This window comes from Oncorhynchus mykiss, chromosome 22 (assembly GCF_013265735.2).
Source record: "Oncorhynchus mykiss isolate Arlee chromosome 22, USDA_OmykA_1.1, whole genome shotgun sequence".
NCBI classification, from domain to species: domain Eukaryota; kingdom Metazoa; phylum Chordata; class Actinopteri; order Salmoniformes; family Salmonidae; genus Oncorhynchus; species Oncorhynchus mykiss.
The window spans coordinates 1,313,017-1,335,436 of record NC_048586.1 but is presented as its reverse complement, the minus strand read 5'-3'; the positions used below and the strand labels follow the sequence as shown (position 1 = coordinate 1,335,436).

The 22,420-nt window shown below is 43.8% G+C and overlaps 1 protein-coding gene across 2 annotated transcripts in view; it reads right to left on the bottom strand.

Moving 5' to 3' along the window:
• Positions 1-22,420, bottom strand: part of klf12b (Kruppel-like factor 12b) — a 167,021-nt gene that overhangs the window by 77,024 nt on the left and 67,577 nt on the right. For both annotated transcript variants that reach the window (XM_021578618.2, XM_021578620.2), the window contains exon 2: positions 13,501-13,582. In XM_021578618.2, the coding sequence (XP_021434293.1) occupies positions 13,501-13,566 (66 nt within the window). In that variant the 5' untranslated portion in view covers positions 13,567-13,582. The remainder of the gene's footprint in view (positions 1-13,500; positions 13,583-22,420) is intronic.

Sequence of the window (22,420 nt, the reverse complement as noted above, 5' to 3'; positions counted from 1 at the left end):
CTGACACCGCCTGGTATAGAGGTCCTGGATAGCGGGAAGCTTAGCCCCAGTAATGTACTGGGTTGTACATTAGCACCTTGCATTCGGATGCTGAGCAGTTGCCATACCAGGTGGTGATGCATCCAGTCAGGATGCTCTCAATGGTGCAACTGTAGAACTTTTTGAGGATCTGAGGACCCATGGCAAATCTTTTCAGTCTCCTAAAGGGGGACTAGGCATTGTCGTGACCTCTTCACGACTGTCTTGGTGTGTTTGGAGCATGATAGTTGGTTGGTGATGTGTACACCAAGGAACTTGAAACTCTTGACCCACTCTACAACAGTCCCATCGATGTGAATGGGGGCGTGCCCGTCCCTCCTTTTCCTGTAGTCTATAATCAGCTCCTTTGTCTTGATCACATTCAAGGTTGTTGTCCTGGCAAGGATTGCAGCTGTGCTTCTAGCCCCTAAGCAACTTTGCATTATTTCGTTTTTTATGTGTTATTTTTATTACTAGACCAGATTTTTTTTTGTGTTATTACTTACAGCAAGCAATAACTTTTTGATACCAGAGCGACGGCAGCTCACCAGCATTACGACCAGGAACATTGCCTTTCCGAATCGGATGCTAAGTTCGTACCTCCCAGGGCAATTGAACTGATTCCGGAGGCAGATCAAAACATCACCGACGGAAAAGAGGTACTCGGAATGGACTTCTAGTCCGACTCAGGAGGCGCGCACACACCCACTGGTGCCGGTACTCACGTTGGGTGCCGGTACTGTTTATATTTAGGTGCAGGAGCTCCACAATACTTTTGAGCTAATATTCTATAAGAGGAACAGGAGATCAAGCAGAAGAAAATTTGAGGTGCTGGTTCTGCCCAAGTAAAGCACCGCGCATACACAAAAACCCACACATGTATTATCACTCAGACACACACACACACATACACACACACACACTCACACTCACAAAAAAACATATACAGTACACACACTGTAAAAATCTAGTCATTTTAACAAATTGTTATTAAGTAACTTGTTCCACAGACCTTTTGTTTATTTACTCAACACATAGTGTGGATATGTACAGTATACATAGAATACAGAAAAATCACACTTTTGCGTGCACTGGGACTGTATTTTCCATTGTACACTTAAGCTTATTACTGGGGATGGTTTTAAAACTCACCATTTTCTTGTGTTTATCTATAAAGCACTAATGCAGAACTGTCCTATCTACCTATCATAATTTTCATTTTCAATTTAGAATTACAAATAACCAAACCCGTTATCAGACTTGGATAACACTGCGCCCTTTCGGACTCCACAGAGTTGGGTAAAGTTACTTTTCTTTTTTTTGTGCCCTTTATGTGGAACAACATACAGAGCTGAAATGACATGCTCTGGTCCCCCTTGGTCAGTTCAGTGTAATGATCAGAGACCTCTATGTTGCTAAATGTGTCTGTTTTTCTCTATATGGTTTGTCAATTTGTATATCGTACATGCTTGATGCATTTACACTGCCTTCAGAAAGTATTCACACCCTTTGATTTTTTCCACATTCTGTTGTGTTACGAAGTGGGAAAAAAATTGATTGTATTGTCATTTTTTGTCAATGATCTACACAAACTACTCTGAAATGTCAGTGTAGAAGAAATATTATAACATTCGTAAAAAAAATAATACAACACTAATATATCTTATATATCAACACTAATACATGTTAGAATCCCCTTAGGCAGCGATTAAACTGGTGAATCTTTCTGGGTAAGTCTCCAAGAGCTTTCCACACCTGGATTGTGTTAGAATCACCTTTGGCAGCGTTTATAGCTGTGAGTCTTTCTGGGTAAGTCTCTAAGAGCTTTCTACATCTGGATAGTGTTAGAATCACCTTTGGCAGCGTTTATAGCTGTGAGTCTTTCTGGGTAAGTCTCTAAGAGCTTTCTACATCTGGATTGTGTTAGAATCCCCTTTGGCAGCGATCAAAGTTGTGAATCTTTCTGGGTAAGTCTCTAAGAGCTTTCCACACGTGGATTGTGCAACATTTGGCCATTATTATTTTCAAAATTCTTCAACCGCTGTTAAATTGGTTGTTGATCATTGCTAGACAACCATTTTCAGGTCTTGCCATAGAAAACTAACTCGGCCACTCACGAACAATAACTGTCTTCTTGGTAAGCAACTCTAGTCTAGATTTGGTCTGCTGTAGGTAATTATCCTGCTGAAAGGTGAATTAATCTCTCAGTGTCTGATGGAAAGCAAACTGAACCAGGTTTCCTCTAGGATTTTATCCTGACAAACTCTCTGGCAACTGAGTTAGGAAGGACGCCTGTATCTTTGTAGTGACTGGGTGTATTGATACACCATCCAAAGTGTAATTAATTAACTTCACCATGCTCAAACGGATATTCAATGTCAGCTTGTTTTTTTTAACATTTAAAAAAAAAAATTGAAAAACATGAATCCACTCTGACATTATGGGTTATTGTGTGTGTTTAGTGACAAAATATCTCAATTTAAGACAATTTACAACAAAATGTGGAAAACGTGGTGTAAATACTTTCTGAGGACACTGTGTGTCGGGCTCATCTATAAAAGAGACCTTAAAATCTCAGTATGACTTCCCTGTCCTTTTTATTTTTACTGAACTGTTTTTACCTGAACTAGCGAAAGAAAATGTTGGCCCAAACTTTGCTCCGACTTAGCTCAAAAATAGTGGTCAGTTTAAAATGATGTGTTCAACTTGTCTCATATGTTCATTCAACTTTGAATTAATATTTGGGCATCTTAACTCAAAAAGGCTGTGCAATTAGTTGCACACACAGTGCTTTTAACATACATTTACAATTTACATATTTGACACACGTTGACATATATTATTACATTATGCATGTTCATTTATACCGTAATTATTATTCAACATGTCCTCACCGGGGATAAGAACTCACAACCTCTTGGTTCATGGCAATCCGACTTTCCTGCTTCGTCTGTATCCATTATCAGTTAATCTGACTATTCTCTCATTATTGATTTAATTAACTTATTTCAGCATTTTTTAAATATATTTTTTTACTTTTAACTTCTTATGGCTTGGGGGCAGTATTGAGTAGCTTGGATGAATAAGATGCCCAGACATCATTCAAACAGTTTTAGAAACTTCAGAGTGTTATCTATCCAAATCTACTAATAATATGCATATCTTAGTTTCTGGGCCTGAGTAGCAAGCAGTTTACTCTGGGCACCTTATTCATCCAAGCTACTCAATACTGCCCCCAAGCCATAAGAAGTTAAAACAGAGCTGAGATTTACTCTGAAGTGCAAAATCTAGATATACAGTTGAAATCTGTCATTGGCAAACACATGGCGGCGCAGCAGGAATATTGGAATGCTGTGAATCAAGAGGTTGTGAGTTCAACGATTGTTTTAGTTCAGGTAACACATGGACCGAAAAGTTGAGTAAACAAAAAAAAGGCTGTGGAACTAGTTACTTCAAGACCAAGTGCAGGAAGGAAGGACATTTTCCAGGCCACTTTAATGTCTATTTTAGATTACGGGGATATTATCTATATGCAGCAGCATCTTTACTTCAACCAGTAGATGCTGTTTTCCTCGGTTTATTACTGGTGATGGTTACAGAACTTACCATTGTGTTTTGTAAAAAATAAATAAATTCATAATTATCAGAGTTTTTCAATTTCTGCAAGCAATAGAACAGTGGCCACTGATATAATTTACAAAAACACCACTAGCTAACTACTTCTGGGGACGGTTAGTCAGGAAAAGGGCAATCAATTTATTTTTACATTAATCCGAATGGGTTTCACTAACAGCAGGGTCAAGTTGAACTCAAGACAGATTTTCTTAAACTGATCTGAGGCATGTGTAAGCCAATCAAGATTTAGATCTCCTAACACAACCAGTTCAGATACCAGAAAGGATTCTATACAATCAGAAATAATATCAACGGCCTCCACCAAAGCCTCCAGTTGACTGTTCCTCCCACATACAGCCTCCAGTTGACTGTTCTTCCCACATACAGCCTCCAGTTGACTGTTCCTCCCACATACAGCCTCCAGTTGACTGTTCCTACCACATACAGCCTCCAGTTGACTGTTCCTCCCACATACAGCCTCCAGTTGACTGTTCCTCCCACATACAGACTCCAGTTAACTGTTCTTCCCACATACAGCCTCCAGTTGACAGTTAATCCCACATACATCCTCCAGTTGACTGTTATTCCCCCATACAGCCTCCAGTTGACTGTTCTTGCCAAATACAGCCTCCAGTTGACTGTTCCTCCCACATACAGCCTCCAGTTGACTGTTCTTCGCACATACATCCTCCAGTTGACTGTTCTTCCCCCATACAGCCTCCAGTTGACTGTTCCTCCCACATACAGCCTCCAGTTGACTGTTCTTCCCACATACAGCCTCCAGTTGACTGTTCTTCCCACACACAGCCTCCAGTTGACTGTTCTTCCTACACACAGCCTCCAGTTGACTGTTCTTCCCACATACAGCCTCCAGTTGACTGTTCTTCCCACACACAGCCTCCATTTGACTGTTCTTCCCACACACAGCCTCCAGTTGACTGTTCTTCCCACATACAGCCTCCAGTTGACTGTTCCTCCCACATACAGCCTCCAGTTGACTGATCTTCCTACACACAGCCTCCAGTTGACTGTTCCTCCCCCATACAGCCTCCATTTGACTGTTCTTGCCAAATACAGCCTCCAGTTGACTGTTCTTCCCCCATCCAGCCTCCAGTTGACTGTTCTTCCCCCACACAGCCTCCAGTTGACTGTTCCTCCCACACACAGCCTCCATTTGACTGTTCTTCCCACACACAGCCTCCAGTTGACTGTTCTTCCCACATACAGCCTCCAGTTGACTGTTCCTCCCACACAGCCTCCAGTTGACTGATCTTCCTACACACAGCCTCCAGTTGACTGTTCCTCCCACATACAGCCTCCAGTTGACTGTTCCTCCCACATACAGCCTCCAGTTGACTGTTCCTCCCACACACAGCCTCCAGTTGACTGTTCCTCCCACATACAGAATCCAGTTGACTGTTCCTCCCACATACAGCCTCCAGTTGACTTTTCCTCCCACATACAGCCTCCAGTTGACTGTTCCTCCCACATACAGCCTCCAGTTGACCTTTCCTCCCACATACAGCCTCCAGTTGACTGTTCCTCCCACATACAGCCTCCAGTGGCCTCGATGGATGATCAGTCAACCTCATGTGACTTGGGAAATAATATTCAGGGTTTTAATTTTTTCAACTCACAGAAACAAAAGTTCTTTCTGCCTTATTAGCTATTATTAGCTTATTAGCTATTGACAACAAGAAGTCATTAGGGACAATTTAGACCCGTTTTTGTTTAATAATCTCCCCCTAGAGTAGATTGATGCACCGGTGGGTCAATCTAAGTAACATAATAAAAAAATCCCCATCAAAATCCGTCAGTTTAAGCTTGAGATAACTCTTTGTTTGCCTGGGCTGCGTCTCAATCCACCACATCAGCCTATGACGGCCTTCCTCATCTGCAGTGGAAGGTGGCCGAGCTACAGCGGAGTCAGACCTGGGCTAGGTATGTTCTGGGCTAGGTATGATTTCGCCAAAAAGCATTTTATAAATCTGACATCGTGGTTGTATTAACAAGAAGTTCATCTTTAAACCTATGTAAAATATGTTTTGTTTTCTGAATTTTTATAATGAGCTTTTCTGTATTTGAATTTGGCGCTCTGCAATCTCACTGGATGTTGGCCAGATGGGACGCTAGCGTCCCACATACCCTAGAGAGGTTAAACAAATCAAAATATATGTTATATTTGAGATTCTTCAAATAGCCACCCTTTGCCTTGATGACAGCTTTGCACAATCTTGGCATTCTCTCGAGCAATGGACATTTGACCGGTGGAAATTTGTGCTCTGGTCTGGAGTCCAAATGGATGATTTTTGGTTCCAACCGCCAAGTGTTTCTGAGATGTGGTGTGGGTGAACAGATGATCTCCGCATGTATATTTCCCACCGTAAAGCGTGGATGTGGTGTTATGGTCCTTTGCTGGTCACACTGTCTGTGATTTATTTAGAATTCAAGGCACACTTAACCAGCATGGCTAGCACAGCATTCTGCAGTGAAACGCCATTCCATCTGGTTTGGGCTTAATGGGTCAATCATTTGTTTTTCAACAGGACAATGACCCAACACATCTCCAGGCTGTGTAAGGGCTATTTGACCAAGAAGGAGAGTGATGGAGTGCTGCATCAGATGTCCTGGTCTCCACAATCACCTGACCTCAACCAAATTGAGATGGTTTGGGATGAGTTGGACCGCAGAGTGAAAGAAAAGCAGCCAACAAGTGCTCAGCATATGTGGGAACTACTTCAAGACTGTTGAAAAAGAAAATCAGCTGGTTGAGAGAGCGGTCATCAAGGCAAAGGGTGGGTATTTGAGTAGCAAACTATGATCGATAATGTCAAAAGCCACACTGAAGTCTAATGAAACATCCCCCACAATCTTGTTATTATCAATGTCTCTTAGCCAATCATCAGTCATTTGTCTAAGTGCTGTGCTTGTTGAATGTCCTGAAAGTCTGGTCAAACACTATTTTTTCAAAAACTTTACTAAGGGTTGGTAACAGGCTGATTGGTCAGCTATTTGAGGCAGTAAAGGGGGCTCTACTATTCTTAGGTAGCAGAACGTTACACACTTTCTAGTAGGCTTAAATTGAAGATATGGCAAATAGGAGTGATAATATCATCCGTCAGACCCCGATGGCTTGCCATTGTTGATAGACAATAATTATTTCACCTCTTCTACACTCACTTTACAGAATTCAAAATTACAATTCCTGTCTTTCATAATTTGGTCAGATATAGTTGGATGTGTAATGCAGCGTTTGTTGCTGGCATGTCATTCCAAAGTTTGCTCTTCTTGCCAATTAAAAAATCATAAAAGTACTTGGCAATATAAGTCTTTTTTTTATGAATGAGCCATCTGATTCAATGAATGATGGAGCTGAAAATGTCATTAAAGGTGCTTCAAAGCTTTTTACTATCTTGATGTCAGTGTAGTTTATTTTTATTTTTATTAAGTTTAGTCACGATTTCTCAATTTGCAGTACATTTGCCAATCGATTGTGCAGCCAGACTGTCACGCCCTGACCATAGTTTACTTTGTATTTTCTATGTTTTGATTGGTCAGGGTGTGATCTGAGTGGGTATTCTATGTTTCATGTCTTGTTTGTCTATTTCTATGTTCAGCCTGATATGGTTCTCAGTCAGAGGCAGGTGTTCGTCATTGTCTCTGATTGGGAACCATATTTAGGTAGCCTGGGTTTCACTGTGTGTTTGTGGGTGATTGTTCCTGTCCTTAGTGTTAGTTTGCACCAGTTTAGGCTGTTTCGGTTTTCATTTACGTTTATTATTTTGCACTGTTTGTATTTAGATTCGTGTTGCTATAGTCACAATAAACATGGATCGTAATCTACACGCCGCATTTTGGTCCGACTCTCCTTCTCACGAAGAAAACCGTTACAGAATCACCCACCACAAAGGGACCAAGCAGCGTGTCAACAGGCAAGAACAGCCCAAAGTGGAGTACAGTATGGACTATACTTCTTGGGAGGAGATAGACAGGTGGGCGGTCGACCCAGGGAGAGTGCCGGAGCCCGCCTGGGATTCGATGGAGCAGTGCGCGGAAGGATATAGGAGAATGGAGTTTGCGAAGCAAGCAAGGCGGCGCGGACGGAGGCCCCATAGTCAGCCCCAAAAATTTCTTGGGGGGGGGCTCAGGGAGAGTGTGGCAGAGTCAGGAGCCAGACCTGAGCCAACTCTCCCTGTTTATCGTGAGGAGCCAAGGAGGAGACCAGAGCCGGTGTTGGAGGTGAGCGAAACAGAGACTGTGAAGGAGTTAATGGGGAAATTGGAGGAGAGAGAAATGAGGGAGTTGCTGTGTTGGTGTTTTAAACATGGAATTCGCCCGACGGAGCGTGTCGGGGATTTGATGGCACCTGGGTCAGCGCTCCATACTCGTCCTGAGGTGCGTGTTAGTCGGCTGGTTAAGATGGTGCCAGTCTCACGTACCAGAACTCCTGTGCACCTCCCTAGCCTTGCACGTCCTGTGCCAGCACCGCTCTCAAGATCTCCAGTACGCCTTCACGGTCTAACCCATCCTGTGCCACCTCCACACCCCAGCCCTCCGGTAGCAGCTCCCCGCACCAGGCTTCCTGTGCGTGTCCTCGGCCCAGTACCACCAGTGCCAGCACCACGCATCAGGCCTATAGTGCGCCTCGCCTGTCCAGCGCTGTCGGAGCCCTCCTCCTCTCCAGCGCTGTCGGAGTCTCCCGCCTGTTTAGCGCTGTTAGAGCCTTCCTTCTCTACAGCGCTGCCGGAGTCTCCCGCCTGTTCAGAGCTGCCAGTTAGCATAGAGCTGCCAGTTAGCATAGAGCTGCCAGTTAGCATAGAGCTGCCAGTTAGCATAGAGCTGTCAGTCTGCAAGGAGCTGCCAGTCTGCAAGGAGCTGCCAGTCTGCAAGGAGCTGCCAGTCTGCAAGGAGCTGCCAGTCTGCAAGGAGCTGCCAGTCTGCAAGGAGCCGCCAGAGCTGCCTGTCTGCAGGATGCCGCCAAAGCTGCCAGTCTGCATAGAGCTGCCAGTCTGCAAGGAGCTGCCAGTCTGCAAGGAGCCGCCAGAGCTGCCAGTCTGCAGGATGCCGCCAAAGCTGCCAGTCTGCAAGGAGCCGCCAGAGCTGCCAGTCTGCAAGGAGCCGCCAGAGCTGCCAGTTAGCATGGAGCAGCCAGGGCCGCCAGTCAGTATGGAGCAGCCAGGGCCGCCAGTCAGCATGGAGCAGCCAAGGCCGCCAGTCAGCATGGAGCAGCCAGGGCCGCCAGTCAGCATGGAGCAGCCAGTCAGCATGGAGCAGCCAGAGCAGCCAGTCAGCATGGAGCAGCCAGAGCAGCCAGTCAGCATGGAGCAGCCAGAGCTACCAGTCAGCATGGAGCAGCCAGTCAGCATGGAGCAGCCAGAGCTGCCAGTCAGCATGGAGCAGCCAGTCAGCATGGAGCTGCCAGTCGACCAGACTCTCCCAGATCTGCCAGTCGACCAGACTCTCCCAGATCTGCCAGTCGACCAGACTCTTCCAGATCTGCCAGTCGACCAGACTCTTCCAGATCTGCCAGTCGACCAGACTCTTCCAGATCTGCCAGTCGACCAGACTCTTCCAGATCTGCCAGTCGACCAGACTCTTCCAGATCTGCCAGTCGTCCAGACTCTTCCAGATCTGCCAGTCGTCCAGACTCTCTCAGATCTGCCAGTCGTCCAGATTCTCCCAGATCTGCCAGTCGTCCAGATTCTCCCAGATCCGCCAGTCGACCAGATTCTCCCAGATCCGCCAGTCGTCCAGATTCTCCCAGATCCGCCAGTCGTCCAGATTCTCCCAGATCCGCCAGTCGACCAGATTCTCCCAGATCCGCCAGTCGACCAGATTCTCCCAGATCCGCCAGTCGACCAGATTCTCCCAGATCCGCCAGTCGACCAGATTCTCCCAGATCCGCCAGTCGACCAGATTCTCCCAGATCCGCCAGTCGACCAGATTCTCCCAGATCCGCCAGTCGACCAGATTCTCCCAGATCCGCCAGTCGACCAGATTCTTCCAGATCTGCTAGTCGACCAGGATCTGCTGAAAACCGCCAGCCAGCCAGGTTCTGGTAGTTTCTACTACCTGCCTGGGCTTCCTCTCAGTGCTGAGCTTCTTCTCAGTGCTGAGCTTCCTCTCAGTGCTGAGCTACCCATCTGTCCCGAGTTACCTCTGTCCCGAGCTGTCCCTCTGTCCCATGTTATCATTGTGGTGGGTAACCTATTTAGGGACGTTTAGGAGGGGGATTAAAACTGTCATGGAGTGGGGTCCACGTCCAGCGCCAGAGCCGCCACCGCGGACAGATGCCCACCCAGACCCTCCCCTATAGGTTCAGGTTTTGCGGCCGGAGTCCGCACCTTGGGGGGGGGGTACTGTCACGCCCTGACCATAGTTTACTTTGTATTTTCTATGTTTTGATTGGTCAGGGTGTGATCTGAGTGGGTATTCTATGTTTCATGTCTTGTTTGTCTATTTCTATGTTCAGCCTGATATGGTTCTCAGTCAGAGGCAGGTGTTCGTCATTGTCTCTGATTGGGAACCATATTTAGGTAGCCTGGGTTTCACTGTGTGTTTGTGGGTGATTGTTCCTGTCCTTAGTGTTAGTTTGCACCAGTTTAGGCTGTTTCGGTTTTCATTTACGTTTATTATTTTGCACTGTTTGTATTTAGATTCGTGTTGCTATAGTCACAATAAACATGGATCGTAATCTACACGCCGCATTTTGGTCCGACTCTCCTTCTCACGAAGAAAACCGTTACACAGACTTATTTGCCATTCCCTTTTCCTCATCCCTCTCAACCATAAAATGTTTAAATTCCTCATCAATCCACAGGGATTTAAACGTTTTTACAGCAATTTCATAAATGTGTTTGTTTGCTCTTCATTACACACCACGACCGAACAAATATTCTTTACATCAACAACATATGAATCACTACAAAACTTATTGTATGACCTCTTATTCACTATATTAAGCCCAGCCTTTGGAACTTTGGTTTTGGCTACTATATTGTGATCACTACATCCGATGGATCTGGATACTGCTTTCAAGCACATTTCTGTAGCATTGGTAAAGATGAGATCAATACATGTTGATGATTTAATTCCTGTGCTGTTTCTAACTACCCTGGTAGGTTGACTGATGACCTGAACCAGGTTGTAGGTACTGGTTACAGTTTGAAGCATTTTCTTGATGAAGCCAGTCAATATTTAAATCAACCAGAAAATACACATCTCTGTTGATATCACATACATTATCAAGGATTTCACACATGTTATCCAAATGTTGATTGTGGCCTGTGGAATGTTGTCCCACTCCTCTTCAAGGGCTGTGCAAAGTTGCTGCATATTGGCAGGAACTGGAACACGCTGAAATTCACATATACCCAAAGCATCCCAAACATGCTCAGGGGGTGACACGTCATTTTGCAGGCCACGGAAAAACTGGGACATTTTTAGCATCCATGAATTGTGTACAGATCCTTGTGACATGGGGCCATCCATTATCATGCTGAAACATGAGATGATGGCGGCGGACGAATGGCACGACAATGGGCCTCATGATCTCGTCACCGTGTCTCTGTGCATTCAAATTGCCTTTGATAAAATACAAGTGGGTTCATTGTCTGTAACCTATGCCTGCCCATACCATAACCACACCGCCAACATGGGGCACTCTGTTCACAACGTTGACATCAGCAAACAGCTCGCCCACACTCTGCCATCTGCCCTGTACAGTTGAAACCGGGATTCATCAGTGAAGAGCACACTTCTCCAACGTGACAGCCACCGAAGGTGAGCATTCGCCCACTGAAGTCGGTTACGATGCAGAACTGCAGTCAGGTCAAAACACTGGTGAGGAGCACAAGCATGCAGATGAGCTTCCCTGAGACGATTTCTGACAATATTTCTGTTGTGCAAATCAGCTGTCCGGGAGGCTGGTCTCAGATGGCTTATGGTAGAGAAATTTTATGAACATTCAATTATCTTGCAACAGCTCTGGACATTACTGCAGTCAGCATGCCAATTGTATTGTCCCTCAAAACTTGGGACATCTGTGGCATTGTGATGTATGACAAAACTGCACATTTTAGAGTGGCCTTTATTGTCCCCAGCACAAGGTGCACCTGTGTAATGATCATGCTGTTTAATCAGTTTCTTGATATGCCACACCTGTCAGGTGGATGGAGTATCTTGGCAAAGGAAACATTGTCACTAACAGGGATGTCAACAAAAATAATAAAAAAATAATAATAATAATAATGAAAAAAAATGATTGTAGAATTTTTTTAAATTTTATTTTAGCTCATGAAACACGGGACCAACACTTTACTTGTTTACATTTTTGCTCAGCATAAATAATATTTCCTTTAATTCTAATTCAATTCAAATTGGACACTTGTATTGGAATTAAAGACCCCAACTCAATTTAGAAATGAGCCCATCCTGTCACAGACATTACATCTCCAATTACAAAACGCATTAGAATCAACAAGTTATTGATAACTGATATACTATTCATCATGGTGACAGCCATCACTAAAAATAAAACATTGGCTGGACTCCTCTGCACACACACAGCTGTAACAGCTACACAAAGCTCTGTCGTAACCTAGCAACAGCTTCTGCACAGCAGAAGACCACTTCATGTCTGTAGCTGATGATTTTTTGACTAAAGAGCACTTATGTTTGGGGAAAAAAACAATAATATAGTATATCTTTGGACTCCTGTTACAGTACAGAGACTTCACGCAGTGGCCAAAACTAATTGCAATTACGTCATAACTGGCAGCTTTGCAGCGAGGAATGGTACAAGACATACACTTTACTTACTACACTACAGTATGCATCCCATCTAAGGTGGCTAATTGTGCAAATTAAGGGGAAAGCAAAGGATGAAGCATACCAAACACCCATGAAAGTGTCACTTTTTGTGCATATTGTGGTGACACAGTTTGGAGGGCTGCTATGCTCAGGTGGGCAAGAGCATCATGTTACAGGAAGAGTATTAAGAGAATCGTGACAAAGAGAGAGAGAGAGAGAGAGAGAGAGCTTTCTTTGTTTTCACGTCTTATCCTACTATGACACATATTGTTAGATACTTAAAACAAAATTCTTGTCGCAGTTGTTGCAAATTGTGAAGAAATGTCCTTACATGTCATGCCAGTCTTGAATTGAACGGAGAGAGGATTGGAACTGAAAGTATGTCTGAGGGGGAGAGTGGGGGATAGTGGGAGAGAACGAAGGGTGAGAGAGACTGTGTGTAGGCGAGTGAGAGAGATGGAGGGAGAGATGGAGGGATGATAGTGAGTGTTTGTATAGATGGAAAGACAGAGTTGGTTGGCTTTAGGCAGAGGACTGAGAGAGACAGATTCCAGCATACAGCTAGTTAGGGAGAGAAAGAGACTTATAGGGAGAGACTGAGACTGTGTGTGTGTTTTGATTTTGAATTGGAGAGAGGCAGAGAGAAAGGGGGAAAGAGAGGGCAGGAGAGACAAAGAAGCAAGAGAGAGATATACTTCGTTTTGGGAGTTTTCCTTGTGTCTCTCCCTGAAGCAGTTACTCTGCCCCCCTGCCAACATGGACTCCCTGCTAGCTAAAGCAACCTCACTGTAAGTCCTTTATGCATTCTGACCGCAGCTGTTAAAGCTCTCTCCTCTCCTCCTCACCACCACTCTCTACGACCACTCCTCCGAGCCCCCGCACTCTCTTCCCTTGTACTCCCTCCCTCCCTCCCTGTCACTAACTCTCTTTCTCTTCCTCTCTCTCTCTCTCGATCTCTTCCTCCCCCCAGGAGTGATTATAGGGCTATTGTCGATAGGAGGAAAGAAAAAAAGGAGGAAGGAAAAATAGGAAATGTTTGGAAAACTGCTCTCTTACCCCGTGTTCCGATTCCAGGGGCTCGGCTTTGACTCGGACTGCAGGCATTCCATCAAGCATTAACATCCTGTTCTCGGGCCGTCTGTGGAGGAAGAGAGGGAGGGGGAGGAGGTGTAAGACGGACGCTGAGTTTGACCATGACTAAGCATCTTAGTTTGACTTTGACACACACATACAGTAAAAAGCTGGAGCTGACACACATCCCCAAAAAGTTGGTAGAGGTGCTGACTAGCAGAATAATAAACTGCACAAAATTACAGAAAGTCATACTACACATAGAAATATACGCAAGCAAATACTGTACACACATTCACATGCTTACAATCAAATAGATATTACAGGTATTACAGGTATTGTTTGTGCGCTGACAAAAACAAACTTAAACACACCGACATACAGTACACAAAGAAATAATCACGTCTAAGAACACACACACCGCACTCTCTCTGTATAAACAAGCCACATTTTTTTTGTATGAGACTACTGTGTTCACTGACGTCACTTGTCTGAGTGTTCCAGTATGTTTACAACTAATCAATGTGCAATAGAAATATAATTACCATATTTATATTCCCATAAAACTATAGCACAATAGCACAACCATGGAGATCCGATTCATTTCTATGTTTTTTTCTTGTTTTTTCTTGTGAAGCACATTGCGTTGCCTTTCATGTCTGAAATGTGCAGTATAAATAAAGCTCGATTTGATTTGATATTGGAACAACCATACAAATGGATGCGTCCCAAATGCCACCCTATGCGTACATAGCTGACTACTTTTGACCAGAGCCCTAATCACGTCTCAAAACACTCATTTATTATTTGCATTTTATTTCATGGTCCGTTTTGTTAATTACTTCTCAACTTAGTATATCATGATCATGATTGCATTGCACAAAGGCAAAATAGTACAGCCATCTACAATATATGTGCCAAAAATGCTATTGGGAATGTTTCAAGCTTATCACCAAGTCATAGAGTAAAACACAACGTAACAAAGATATCGATCCATAGAGTATAAACAAGTATCCATGTTTGAGCACACAATGACTCGTCCAGCTAACTTGTCCTAATATTCTGCTCGTACATGGATGTGACTTGTCTCTGTAACCAAAAATCACTGTTAGCAAATCTGTTAGCATATAATCAATCACACCAGGTATGGGGGAAGAAAGAGAGAATCGTAGAGCAAGGCTTTAATGCTTACACAGTGAGCTGTTTGTGCATCACTTTCTTTGTCAGCATCGCCTATACCTCCATAGGCAGGCAATCCAATGATTGTTTTCGGCAGTGTAAAATAATACATGTATTTGTAATCTGAATATCGGGTTGTTTCTGTAGCAGAATCTTCCCCTGGACACGTTTTTATCTAGAGGTTGGTTTGGGATTCTTCAATGTTTTGGTGAAAAGATAGTTCAAGAAAAGAACAACACACTGAAACACTTTTCAAATCCACTATGACCCATGAGGTCTGGGGAACAGCGGAGATCGTTACAGGTGATTGTCTGGATCATTGATAGTGTGGCGGGGTACAGGTGGAGAGGCAAATTGCTAGAGAAATAAACATTTTCTTCTGTTTCACGCATACTGACAATGACCCAGGTCTCTCCTTCACACACAGACTCTGATTTCCAGCTTCCTAGGCTGGGATTCAGTCCGATCACGGGTTATACAGTAGGTTTTGCGGTTTTTAAAAGCAATGTTTTTTATTTTATTTTATTTCACCTTTATTTAACCAGGTAGGTCAGTTGAGAACAAGTTCTCATTTGCAACTGCGACCTGGCCAAGATAAAGTATAGCAATTCAACACATACAACAACACAGAGTTACACATGGAGTAAACAAAACACAGTCAATAATACAGTAAAAACAAAACAAAAAGTATATATACAGTGTGTGCAAATGAGTTAAGATAAAGGAGTTAAGGCAATAAAATAGGCCATGGTGGCAAAATAATTACAATATAGCAATTAAACACTGGAATGGTAGATGTGCAGATGTTTGTAGAGATTGCATTCACGGTAAATGCTGCATATAATAGTTGCAATGCATTTAACCAGTGATCGCATTGGATCCCGGCCCTAGTTGTTCAGCAGACACTTTGTCCAAAGTGACTCACAGTGAACCTGTACATTCAGCGTGCATGGTGTGTGCGTGTGTGAGCATAATGTGTGACAATGAATGACCTGATTGAATGACCCATTCACAGTTGATTACGTCTTCTAAGAACACGATAATGAGTCGTACATTACAGTTCTTGGAGGGACAATGTGCTTAAGGAGACATTATATGTTAAAACAGCCCTTTGAAATTGACTGCTTATGGCTTTCACTGTCTCTAGAATAGCACATGAAACAACATGCACCACATAATACTAGAGTACAGATACCAATGTTATAATGGGATTTCTCTGAAATTTCTGCATTGAAAACTATCGAATGTCATTCAATCTTTTTTTTTGTTTTAAGTCCTAAGTGAAAATGTAATGCAATGTTTAAAGAAAGTACTGCCTATGTGATTCTGAATCTGAACCTCTACCCTACAGACACCTATCACAGTAACAGGGACACAAAGTACACTCATTCAATAATATGGGCAGCTCCTTAGTACTCAAACTACTCTACCTTTAAGACACTGTACGGTACCTTTAAGATGGCTCCTCAGAAGGAGCCAATGACAACAATGCATGTTCCGTCTCCCTTGGCCAAGGCCGACCTGAAGTAACCCAGCCTTTTATTATTTTAGCAGGCAGTACATGGAGGAATGCAAGCAAAGCAAAGCAAATATGCTCTAAACATCTCTGTTACACTCCACTTCTGGCATCAGCAACAGGATGTGTGGCCATGTCTCCACTCAGAACCCCATCGAAACTACTCTGGTGAGGGGAGAGAGAGCATCCTTGGCTGAGTTAACCCCCAAGTGTCTGGATCGTCGGATAATCACATTCACACATTGACGTGTACACAAACACACACATATAACAAAGCTGGCATGGAATCAGACTTCATATGTGATGAATACCCTTGCATGAGAAATGAAGACTTGCATTAGCTCCCCGAAGTAATGCTTAGGCTTTAGCTTAGCAAGGTTTTGTGGCTGGTTCGAACTATATATATTTTATATTTTATTGTCCTAATTCGATACCCATTCATACATTTTGAATACATTCTAGGAATATACAGCATTATGTACATGCAAACAGATTATATATATATTTATTATCTCTTTGCATATAGTGGGGCAAAAAGTATTTAGTCGGCCACCAATTGTGCAAGTTCTCCACTTAAAAAGATGAGAGAGGCCTGTAATTTGCATCATAGGTACACTTCAACTATGACAGAAAAAATGAGAAGAAAAAAATCCAGAAAATCACATTGTAGGATTTTTTAAGAATTCATGAAATCACAAGTGAAATATATTGAAACACAGCTTAGCCTTTTGTTAATCACCCTGTCATCTCAGATTTTGAAATTATGCTTTACAGCCAAAGCAAGACAAGCATTTGTGTAAGTTTATCGATAGCCTAGCATAGCATTATGCCTAGCTAGCAGCAGGCAGCTTGGTCACGAAAATCAGAAAAGCAATCAAATTAAATTGTTTACCTTTGATGAGCTTCGGATGTTTTCACTCAAGAGACACCCAGTTAGACAACAAATGTTCATTTTGTCCCATAAAGATAATTTTTTTATAGCCAAAACACCTCCGTTTGTACTTCACGATTGGTTGAGAAATCCACCGGAAACTGTGGTCACGACAACGCCGAAAAATATTCCAAATAACATCCATAAAAGCGACAGAAACATGGAAAACGTTTTTTATAATCAATCCTCAAGGTGTTTTTCTAATATCTATTCGATAATATATCAACCGGGACAGGTGGCTTCTTAGTAGGAAAGAGAGAAACAATGGCCGCATTTGTCTTTTACGCACAAAACACTCTGAGAGCCTCCAGCTGACCACTGACGCAATGTTGTCGTTCAGGCTCATTTTTCAAAATAAAAGCCTGAAATTATGTATTGTGACACTAGACACATTAGGGAAGCCATAGAAAAAGGAATCTGGTTGATATCTCATTCACTGCTCAATAGGGACGCATAGGAACGCAGAGCTTTCTAAATAAGAGTCCCTTCCTGATTGGATTTTTCTCAGGCTTTCGCCTGCAATATTAGTTCTGTTATACTCACAGACAATATTTTTACAGTTTTGGAAACTTTAGAGTGTTTTCTATCCTAAGCTGTCAATTATATGCATATTCTAGCATCTTGTCCTGACAAAATAGCCTGTTTACTTTGGGAACGTTATTTCTCCAAAAATGAGAATAGTACCCCCTAGTTTCAAGAGGTTTGGTCCTGGAGTGGCAAAGAGGAGTGTGACAAAATCCTGCCTGAGATGTGTGCAAACCTGGTGGCCAACTACAAGAAACATCTGTCCTCTGTGATTGACAACAAGGGTTTTGCCACCAAGTACTTAATCATGTTTTGCAGAGGGGTCAAATACTTATTTCCCTCATTAAAATGCAAATAATTTTTTGACATTTTTGACATGCGTTTTTCTGGATGTTTTTGTTGTTATTCTGTCTCTCACTGTTCAAATAAACCTACCATTAAAATTATAGACTGATAATTTCTTTGTCAATGGGAACACGTACAAAAAGCAGGGGATCAAATACTTTTTTCCATCACTGTATATCTCTCTGGTCACCTCCAAAACTAATTCTTCCTTTGGCTGCCTCTCCTTCCAGTTCTCTGCTGCCAATGACTGGAACGAACTACAAACATCTCTGAAACTGGAAACACTTATCTCCCTCACTAGCTTTAAGCACCAGCTGGCAGAGCAGCTCACAGATTACTGCACCTGTACATAGCCCGTCTATAATTTAGCCCGAACAACTACCTCTCCCCCTACTGTATTTATATATTTATTTTGCACCCCATTATTTCTATCTCCACTTTGCACATTATTCCACTGCAAATCTTCCATTCAAGTGTTTTACTTGCTATATTGTATTTACTTCGCCACCATGGCCTTTTTTTTGCCTTTACCTCCCTTATCTCACCTCATTTGCTCACATTGTATATAGACATATTTTTCTACTGTATTATTGACTGTATGTTTGTTTTACTCCATGTGTAACTCTGTGTTGTTGTATGTGTCAAACTGCTTTGCTTTATCTTGGCCAGGTCGCAATTGTAAATGAGAACTTGTTCTCAACTTGCCTACCTGGTTAAATAAAGGTGAAATAAATAAAATAAAATAAAAAATGTTCTTAGCTTTATCCTGTGAAAACAGACACGTAAAAAGATTCTGGGGATGAGCATCTTCAGTATGTAACCATTGTTCCTCTTTAGTGCATTTAACTACATAGGTAAAAGCCTTAGCGGGTAGCGTGTTTATTCAATTCCAGATCTGGAAGGTTAAAATCACCCTCAGACTTAGGAAAATGTATTTGCCCATATAAAGTCTGTTATGACTGAATATACTTTAAAAAAAGAATGCCTTAGGTGGGGTGATTGGTGGGGTGATTGGTATTACCGAAAATATATACAAACGTTTGGGAATAGGTTTATTCTACCTGCTTGAGATATGGGAAGAGTACATCACTTAATTAAAGCTGCTTTCATATTGTTGAGTAGTGGAATAAAGTTATACACTGCTCACAAAAATAAAGGGAACACTAAAATAACACATCCTAGAACTGAATGAATGAAATATTCTTATTAAATACTTGTTTATTTTACATAGTTGAATGTGTTGACAACAAAATCACACAAAAATTATCAATGGAAAACAAATGTATCAACCCATGGAGGTCTGGATTTGGAGACACTCCAAATTAAAGTGGAAAACCACACTACAGGCTGATCCAACTTTGATGTAATGTCCTTAAAACAAGTCAAAATGAGGCTCTGTAGTGTGTGTGGCCTCCACGTGCCTGTATGACCTCCCTACAATGTCTGGGCATGCTCCTGATGAGGTGGCGGATGGTCTCCTGAGGGATCTCCTCCCAGACCTGGACTAAAGCATCTGCCAACTCCTGGACAGTCTGTGGTGCAACGTGACGTTGGTGGATGGAGCGAGACATGATGTCCCAGATGTGCTCATTTGGATTCAGGTCTGGGGAATGGGCGGGCCAGTCCATAGCATCAACGCCTTCCTCTTGCAGGAACTGCTGACACACTCCAGCCACATGAGGTCTAGCATTGTCTTGCATTAGGAGGAACCCAGGTCCAACCGCACCAGCATATGGTCTCACAAGGGGTCTGAGTATCTCATCTCGGTACCTAATGGCAGTCAGGCTACCTCTGGCGAGCACATGGAGGGCTGTGCGGCCCCCCAAAGAAATGCCACCCCACACCATGTCTGACCCACCGCCAAACCGGTCATGCTGGAGGATGTTGCAGGCAGCAGAACGTTCTCCACGGCGTCTCCAGACTCTGTCACGCCTGTCACATGCTCAATGTGAACCTGCTTTCATCTGTGAAGAGCACAGGGCGCCAGTGGCGAATTTGCCAAACTTGGTGTTCTCTGGCAAATGCCAAACGTCCTGCACGGTGTTGGGGTGTAAGCACAACCCCCACCTGTGGACGTCGGGCCCTCATACCACCCTCATGGAGTCTGTTTCTGACCATTTGAGCAGACACATGCACATTTGTGGCCTGCTGGAGGTCATTTTGCATGGCTCTGGCAGTGCTACTCCTGCTCCTCCTTGCACAAAGGCGGAGGTAGCGTCTCCTGATGTACTGGCCTGTCTCTTGGTAGCGCCTCCATGCTCTGGACACTACGCTGACAGACACAGCAAACCTTCTTGCCACAGCTCGCATTGATGTGCCATCCTGGATGAGCTGCACTACCTGAGCCACTTGTGTGCGTTGTAGACTCCGTCTCATGCTACCACTAGAGTGAAAGCACCGCCAGCATTCAAAAAGTGACCAAAACATCAGCCAGGAAGCATAGGAACTGAGAAGTCGTCTGTGGTCACCACCTGCAGAACCACTCCTTTATTGGGGGTGTCTTGCTAATTGCCCATCATTTCCACCTGTTGTCTATTCCATTTGCACAACAGCATGTGACATTTATTGTCAATCAGTGTTGCTTCCTAAGTGGACAGTTTGATTTCACAGAAGTGTGATTGACTTGGAGTTACATTGTGTTGTTTAAGTGTTCCCTTTATTTTTTTGAGTAGTGTATTTCATTAAGCATCCTAAGTATTTAATATTTTTTGTGGTCCACTTAAAGGATTTATGTAGATCGTGAGACGTCCTTTTTTTTTTTACTCCGCCCCTCTCTTTCGGAGGACAACTACCTTTTTGTTTTTTTAATAGCTTTTCTGCTACATATACATTTTACATACATACTTACTTTTATATAAAACAGTCACATAACAATAATGCATTACCAAATATAAGCTCTTTAATCCCACCCCTCAGCTACTCTCAGCCCATCTCACCTATCACCATAGACCACCTTCGATTGGTTTCCATGTGCCATATATTTTTAAATTGTGCTGTGATGTTTTACATAATTGGTAGATATCCTTTTTTCTTGTTGCCATAATTTCATTTTTTTCAAAGTAAATTTTATATCCTGAGATTTTAGAGTATTCTGAAAATATTTGTATGAAAGGGGGTGTCACATCTACTCCCGCTCACCTGCTCTGGCGCTCAATGTCGCCAGTCTACTAACCACCGGTCCTGGCAAACCATCATTATCCACACCTGGTAACCATCATTTTGCACACCTGCGCCCCATCATGAAGCACACACAGATTTCCCCTTTATCACCCATTAGGTAGTATTGTTTCCTGTTTTCATATTTAGATGCTACTCCTGTTTTTTGTATTCATGCCATGTTCGTTCCTATTAAACTCACCGACTGCACCTGCTTCCTGACTCCCTGCGTCTCTGTCACAGAATACTACCTCACAGAAAGGAACTATGACATCGGTGATCGGCAGCTCCTGGCGGTGAAGTTGGCATTTAAGAAGTGAGTGGAGACACTGGCTGAAGGGCCCCACAGACCTGTTTCTCATCCTCACCGACCATCAGAACCTGGAGTACATACCGACAGCGCGTCGGCTGAAACCCGCGCCAAGCAAGGTGGGCCCTTTTCTTATCTAGATTCAATTTCACCCTTTCATACCGCCCACGTTCGCCGAACATCAAAGCCAATGCCCTGTCCCATCTCCACGATTCCTGAGTACTACCCTCCCGAATCCTTGCCCCTTCCAGTAGGTCTTCTGGCACTATGGCCTTCTGGAGGACATCGTCTCAGACCATGGTCCCCAATTCACATCGTGAGTATGGAAAGTCTTCATGGAGAAGCTGAGTGTCAAGGTCAGCCTTACATCCGGGTCACGGCCTCAGTCCAATGGGCAGGTGGATTGGACCAACCAGGAGCTGGAGAGGTTCCTGAGGAGTCACTGTCAGGTCCAGCAGGGGGAGTGGGCCCGGTTCCTTCCCTTGGCAGAGTGCGCTCAGAATTAACTTTTTCACTCCTCCACCGGGCTGTCTCCCTTCCAGTGTGTCTTGGGGTATCAACCGACCCTGGTCCCGTGGACCACGAGCCAGACCGAAGCCCCTGCAGTGGATGAGTGCTTCCGGCACACCGAGGAAGTTTTGAATGCTGCCTCCAATAGGAGCAGGCAGATTGCGGCTCCACCAAGAACCTCCCGGTCCGCCTGCCCTGCTTGTAGCTGAGCCCCCGGTTTGTGGGGCCATTCAAAGTCCTCCGGAGGGTCAATGAGGTAACATACTGATTACAGCTTCCCACTGACTACCGCTCCCCTGGCTGATGGCGTCTCCCCCACGACACCCCTCCACCTCCCCTGGACATCGAGGGAATCCCCTCCGATGCTGTTAGATACCTCCTGGACTCCCAGCTTCGTGGGGGTTGGCTCCAGTACCTGGTGGAATGGGAGGAG